At 34.6% G+C, this 7547-nt stretch overlaps 1 protein-coding gene across 1 annotated transcript; it reads right to left on the bottom strand.

The window, feature by feature from the left end:
• Positions 1–869: 869 nt before the first annotated feature.
• LOC142631854 (uncharacterized) lies at positions 870–6050 on the bottom strand. Its single transcript, XM_075806176.1, has 10 exons — positions 5866–6050; positions 5685–5759; positions 4882–4968; positions 4207–4263; positions 3648–3740; positions 2881–2953; positions 2658–2733; positions 1656–1746; positions 1348–1471; positions 870–1231 (listed from the first exon to the last, which is right to left on the bottom strand). Exons 1-10 carry the CDS (start codon positions 5914–5916, stop codon positions 1227–1229), a joined length of 732 nt encoding a protein of 243 aa, XP_075662291.1. The 5' UTR covers positions 5917–6050; the 3' UTR covers positions 870–1226.
• Between the last annotated feature and the right edge of the window lie 1497 nt (positions 6051–7547).

Raw genomic sequence — 7547 nt, 5'->3', positions numbered from 1 at the left:
ACATGTCCAACTGTGATAACCCAAATGAAGCCTCGAGCCTTGGCAACTTCTGACCCAGTTCTACTCTCTTTGTGATAAGCCTCTGGTAAAAGAACACTCGAGGCAACTTCGACACTTGATATCCTTGTCAAGACTCTGCTTCATTAATTTATACCCAATGTGCAAGTATTATAAGTATCAGGAAAAAATCAAGGATTTTGATACCAAATCAGTGTTTTTTAGTGTTTGATAGCATAAAATAAATAATAATAATAATAATAATAATAATAATAAAAAGTCAAATAAAAAGTATTTTTTGTCAACAAAAAAAATATGACTTATTTTTAGAATTGTTTTCCACTAATTATTTTTTAAAGCAACTTTATCTCACAACAAGTTAAATAAAGGAAGTTATGAGATTGTTTTTCAACCTATTTAAGGTTGTTATTAAACATTGAAAAATGTAATGGTTTTATAGAAAATATTAATAAAAAAAAAATCATTTTCTAGAAATCACTACATTACACTTTTTTTTTTTTTTTATAGAGAATTTAAACCTATGGCAACCTATAGCATCCGTTCTCAATGATAGCTCTTTATCATCAAACCAAAACATCAATCAATTTTTGGTGTAGGCGGGAATTGAACCCTATGTCTCTTATTCAACTATCAGAGATTTTACCAATTGAGCTAACTGAAACCTACTCACTACATTACACTAATATGCTATGAGCACCACAGTAAATCACTAAATTACACTAACATGCCTTTCTCAATTCGTCTGCCAGTTTCTTGTATTTCAACTTGTTACCAATTTTTGTGCCTTAATGTTCAATTTATTACGGTCATTAAAAAACAAAGAAATGAACAAAGTTTTCATCAAAAACAAGTTGTAAGAAATTAAAAATCTCCTCAAATATAAGTCCTCACCAATTCCAAAAATGTAAAAAATCACAAAGTTTCCATGCTTGAAATCAAAAGTTACAATATAACTCCTCACCAATTCCAAAGATAACCTAAAATATGCAAAATTTAATGACTTCCAAGTCCGAAAGACTATCAAAATATAAAATAAAACCGCAATGGCATACACAAACTCATTTCATATAAGATTCTATGACAGCAGAATGAACAACTGGCATTAGTGTGTGTAGAAATTTGTTGTCTTTATAACCCCACATAACCATGCTCGGCAAAAGGTAAATTTGACAACAGCTAACAGCTCCAAAGCATTCACTTCTTAATTATCAAGCTGCAAAGAAAACATTAAAGAAGTTTGTTTCATATTCGTAAGTTGTAGAAAATGAGTTAGGAACAAGCATCCAATAAATGTAGAGGTTGGAATCATATATGTGAAGGAGGACTGACTTGACAACTTTAAATTCTGAAGCAATTTCTCCACCATCCCTCTCTGCTGTACCTCACTCTTAAATTCTGAGTTCATAATTCCATTAGCAACAACAATGACTGTAGATGGAGAGGTGGCGTTGACCTACAAGTCAATAAGATTTTTACAAGATAGTATCAGGAAGAAGTTTCTGAAAACAAGGTTGCAGCATACAATAGTAAACATGAGAAGGTTAGGGTGGAATAAAAATTTAAAAGACACACACACACATTGGAAACAGGGAACTATTAAACCCAACTACAATAAAGTAGTTTCTCAAGAAGTATACCCAAACACGACCATTTAAGCCAACCGCTATCTCAAATGAAAGCTTCTTCCCTAATGCATCAAGAACTGGACATGTTGGCAAGCTCAGGAGCCTAGAGACATCATTTAAAACAGAAAGAAAATTTCAAGCTTTATAACCATGATATATGCGGGCTGCATAAGTTATGTTTTCCTATCAAATCAAGGAAAAAAATAAATAAATAAAAGATAAATAGTACTTTAGGTATCTGAGACATAAATTAAGTTTGATTTTGGTCCCTCAATTTATATATATAATTTATTGAAGGAAAGACTACCACAAGATAGCCTAAAAATTACGTATAAAAAATTTCAAACAAAGACTTTATGGGTTGAAAACCTAGCCCACCCCACTCGGATTCTCTTCCATAAGCTACGTCCATGAGTTCTTTGCACTTGCTTTGTTGTCCAGCCTCCCCAATCCACCCCATACTTTATTGTTACGAGTGGGTCTCTTCCTTTCCAAAACCCCAAAGCCAACAGTGCCTAACTTGTGCACACCCATACCCCCATTGGAAATTGGGGAACACATTGTATTCCAATCCACTAGAGGAAATTTGAACTTATCTCCTGGACCACTCCATAAAATATTCCCCTGCAACCTTTCCAATCTATTTCCCACATAAGAAGGAATGGTAAACAAAAAAGCATGGTACATCAGTAAACTCAAGAGTTCAGGAGTGTCAACCTTCCTCCTTTCAGAATTTTTTTTTTTTCCAACCCAATAATTCCCACTCAATAAAAATAAAAAAATAAAAGTCTTTTCAGCAGTCTTTTCAGCATGCCATTAGTCGTGTGCAAAAAATTAGTAGGGATTTCAAAAATTTGGGGGAGCAAAATCGAACATACCATATATTCCACGATCACAAAGTAAAATTTACCCAAAAAAAGATGTGCTTTGCAGCGACCATGTGTTCAGGCGCAAGAGTGTTTTAAGAGATCTATCAAGCGTTAAATATGAATTAAGAGGGAGCTAAATTCTCACATTCTTGACAGACCAGTTGAAGATTCAAACATATAACCATCTTTAAGTTGGCCAAATTCTGCTGCTTTCCCACTGGCTGTAAAATGAAAAACAAGATAACAAAAAAGTCAGGAGATTGCCAAAAATATCAAATCAACAAGAAATGAAACTAAAAAAGGGTCAGAACCATGACATATTTATGGCACACATCAATCACAAATTTTTTTTTTCAATAAAAACCAACCGTCAGTGCATGAAAGCTCTGGATTCATGCCAGGGTTTGCCTTCACAACCCGAACATAGATCAAAGTACCTGCCTGCAACACAATACATTAACAAAAAGAAAACATTTCAGAAACATAATACACATCACACAAATAACTATATGAATCAACCATCACTTCCTACCTGCATATAAAGCAAAAGAAAGAAAATATTGGAATGAACAACCAGCATTCAAGAATAGAAACTGTTGGTGATTTCAATGCTATGGTCAAATTTCTTCTAAATTATAAAATTTTGAAAGCCCATATCTTTTAATTCATAACAAAGAACTCACTATGGTCCACAACCGACAGAGCATTCAAATAAGAAAAGGTTCATACTATTTAATTCATAAACATCATCCAGAAAGTGTAGTATATTCCTTACTAGCTCCTAAGTTATTTAAAAGCTTTGATTTCTACATTAAGAATAGTCACAGCATTTAAGCCCACAACCCCACCCTGCATCTCATTCTTATGGAGGAAGAACTACCATTTGAGCCAGAATTCATTGGCAGCAAAATCAAGACCAACTATTCAAATTTCCATTCGTGCTAAGTGAGAAATATTAGTTTTCTTGCTTTATTTTCCAATAAAAAGGCCTCTAGAAACTAGGGAGAAAGCAGCTTTGAGTTTATAACACCTTCCATCTTTCTCTCCCAAGTGTTACAACTAAGACGGAAATAATAACAATAATGTTGAACACACAAAGAACCTACTTCCCACACAACATGCATAGAGTACACACCTCAAACTTTGGTATGTTTCTCCTAGTTCCTCCTTCAAATGCAAGCACAGGCAAAAATGCCAATGCAGGTCCTTTTATGTCCACAAGAAAGTTCTGTAAATGAAAGACAAAAGGATCATAGAAAGGTATTCGTAAGTTCATTAAAGCAGAAAGAACTTTCTGACATTGCATACTTCAAAGAAATTGAAAGCAAAAGGCTGGTAATTTACATAAAAAGACAGTATGTCACTTGGAAGGAGACCATGGCAGAACATCCACGGGAGACATTAATCCCTAAGGGATAAAATCCCTAGCATCAATATCTCCACAACACATTAAATGCCTACAAAAAAATGGATAAACACAGGTATTATCACCTCCAAGTGATAGTATCTCTTCCAAATTGGTCATTTCAAATTGAAGATTGGGCAATTCTTCTTCTTCACATGGATAACAATTAAGGGACAAAATGGCTGCTTGATTTTAAAAAGAAACTAATCTAAAACAGAAAGAAGTTACTACTAGCATTAGGGAATTAATGACACCAGATTCAATGATGTAATCAAGTGAAGTTTCTTACATCTGCTTTAGAGTCCACCACAATTCCAAGAACAGAATCCCCTGCATGAGGCTCATACTGTACAAAACAACAAATTACAACATCAAAAGAAAAGGAAAAATATGAACAGTTAAACAATTGGAATCCATGTGAAAGAACCAAAACATATGAACACTTCAGCAATCAATTTCTCTCAATGTAGCTAAAAGAATAGAAACACCGCTGAAGTATAAAACACAAAATAGAAAGAGAGGTCCAATTCAATACATGGTCAAATAATCACCAATGAGCACATAACGTGAAACAAATGCATCAAAAGTAATCTAATCTACTCCTCTCCCCTCCCCCTTACCACCACACAAAAAAAAAAAACTGCAACTATTTGGGGCAGTAACAACACCTTATAATAAAACATATTCCAGAAGGCATTGTGGCATAAAATATATAAGCTCCATCACTTGCTGCTTCAACACTGCTGCCTACTATAATACATTGCAATTCACTTTGCTATCATAAGCATATTCAGATTGATGTGCACACTAGTTAAGGCATCTGACTTCTATGGCGTAGCATAGTAGTCACGAGTCATGACCATACACTTCGAAAAGCAAATTCACAGATCACTAACTATCAACTAAGAATGAAAAAGTGCATATATTATTTTATATCCAGCATACTTTATAGTGCCATACTCACCCTTTTCTGCGAGCTCTCAACCCAATATTTGTTTGGCTTTGAGAATTTAAATGTCCCAGCCTTCATGACAGAAAGAACATCACCGTCCTGGAAATTTACCCAATATCAATTACGATGAACCGCTAATTAATCAAAATGAATCAGAAAAAAATACAATGTTTTTTAACAATTGTTCATCACGCATATAGGAAGAACAAAAATAATAAAGCCCTGTGCCCATTTCACTTTTCTATCACATTTCAGGGCTCTACAGCCACAGATAATCGACTGGAACAAAAACACAATTGGGTACTCACTTTAGCACATACCATGGACAGTAATAGCACACCATTGATTCTGGTAGTAGAAGGACAAGACAACAATTAAAATGTTGGGTTGTGAACTTGTGATGGTGACAGAGTTTCACTATTTCAGATACTTATATGCACTATAATTTTCAACCACAATCAATAACCCAATTCTCAAAATCATCTAGATAGGCATCTTATCAATATTTAATATGATTTCCCAAAATGCACTCTTTCTGTTTGTTAAAATGCCAATATAAGGACTCTTTATATTTTCGCAGTCAATTTGATCCAATGGTGCTTTCTTTTTTTTCATAGTATGCATAATAATCTTCAAACACAAAATGGGCAAAAACCCAGTTCTCAAAATCATCTAAATAAACCTCATTATCCATGTATATCATATATTTCCCAAAATGCACTCTACCTGTTTGTTAAAATGTCTTTACAAGAACTCTTTGTATTTTCAGGGTCTATTGAAAAAGAAGAAGTAAAAACCATAGGCTAAGCACAGACCTGACGGAGACTGCTGCCAAGCTTAATGGTCTGGTTAGACATGGTTGAGAGGTCGAGAGCCTCATCACCTGGTATCTAAACAATGACCCAAATGATAATTATAAGCTTGCTTAATAAACCAATACTAATTGTAAGCAATGCACATAATCGAACAAGAGAGACAGAGAGTATATATACTCACGACGAATTGGTCGACTAGGCTCGTCGGCGAACCCGACGGTTTGTTTTCCATTACGTGATTTTAGAGAAAGCTTGCGAGTTTGATTTTCAAGAAGAGTCGGTGATTAGAAGCTTGCGGCGCTGTGCAGAGAGCATAAAGACGGGGAGAAATCGCGGGAAAGAAAAATAATAATAATAATAATTAAAATGGCAACATATATTTAAACCCTAATTATTATTATCTTTTTTTTATTTATTAAAACCCCTAATTTAAAACGTTTAAGATGTTTTATAAAAAAAAATATTAATAATAAATAAAACGTTTAAGATGATCAAAATACCCCCATACTTCCAATATAAAAATATAAAAAAATAAAAAAGCCCAAATTTATAAAATGACCCCAATGCCCCAAGGGATGGCAATAAAAGACCAACCCGCGGGTACCCGGCCCGGCTCAACCCTAATACGCCGGTTTTACCCAGTCCGATAAATAATAGGGTCGAATTGGGTTAGGGTTTTATGCATACTCGGCCAGAACCTAACCCGTATACATATATAATATTAAAATTAAAAACCCTAGATATAAATAATCTCTTTCTCCTATCAAATTTCATTTCCCAAACCCTAACCCTCACCTCTCTCTCTCTCTCTCTCTCTCTCTGAGGCTCTTACACACTACCGCCGGCCACCCACTGTTGCTGATCTTCGAACAAACCACAATACAAATCCAAATCCTTGCTGCTGTCGTCATCTCTCATCGCTATCGTCGTAGTTGTCGTCTTCGCTTCATTACCGACATTACCATTATCACCATCATCTTCATCGCAAATTTGACAGTGAGACTGAAACGGCGCTGTTGCAACATAGGCCTCTCAACAATCCCATCTCTTCATTGCTTCAACTCGCTACCATAATCCATAGACGCCACCGAAATTGTTGTCTCTATAAACGTCCACACATCCACTCCTAAAGTCTTTCGAATCGTTCCTAAAATCATCTATATCCATTGTGTTGTCCTCTCTTTTTTATAATAAATTGTATCTGTAATGAAACAATATCATATTGAAGATTGAAAATAGTTTTTGTTTGTGAGTTGTATTTCTTTTTCTTTTCTTTTTTTTGAAGGGTGTGATTTGTATTTCTATTTATGTTTGTGATCGAAACAATTTCTATGGTTGTGATTTATGTGGTTGTAATTTTTTTTTTAAAGATTGGATCGAATTGGGCCACAGATTAGGGCTTTTGAATAGGCCCAGAAGTGGCTGGACGGGGCCCCGACGGGGCGGATTTGGGTAACGGATAAGGCCCACAAGTTGGGTTTGGGTATCAAAAAACCCGGCATAAACCCGACCTGTTGTCATTCCTAAATGCCCCTAAAATTTAAAAAAAATTGACCAAAACGTCCCCAAAAATTTCTAAAATAATCAATATACCCCCAAACCTCTAAAATGACCCAAATAGTCTTGAAAAGTTTAAAATGACCATAATATCCTAAAATTTCTAAAATGACCAAAATATTCCTTAACCTCTAAAATCACAAAAAATATATTAAAACCTCTCAAATAACCAAAATATCTCTAAAGTCTCTAAGATGACCAAAAATACTCCAAAACAATCTACTTTTTGGTCATCTTAGAGGTTTTGGAGGGTATTTTGGTCATTTTAGATGTTTCAAAGCATTTTTGCTCATTCTAAAGGATTTG

The sequence above is a fragment of the Castanea sativa genome, chromosome 4 (genome assembly GCF_040712315.1).
Source record: "Castanea sativa cultivar Marrone di Chiusa Pesio chromosome 4, ASM4071231v1".
NCBI classification, from domain to species: Eukaryota; Viridiplantae; Streptophyta; class Magnoliopsida; order Fagales; family Fagaceae; genus Castanea; species Castanea sativa.
This window is presented reverse-complemented; position numbering and strand designations above follow the sequence as displayed.

Bases quoted from the DNA above. Each gene is read 5' to 3' on its own strand.
- LOC142631854 (XM_075806176.1), bottom strand. From the start codon at position 5,916: ATGGAAAACAAACCGTCGGGTTCGCCGACGAGCCTAGTCGACCAATTC. The intron at 1,747-2,657 runs GTGAGAATTTAG...TGATGTCTCTAG, and splicing joins TCAACTGGTCTGTCAAGAAT to GCTCCTGAGCTTGCCAACAT. The intron at 1,472-1,655 runs GTATACTTCTTG...ATTGACTTGTAG, and splicing joins GCTTAAATGGTCGTGTTTGG to GTCAACGCCACCTCTCCATC.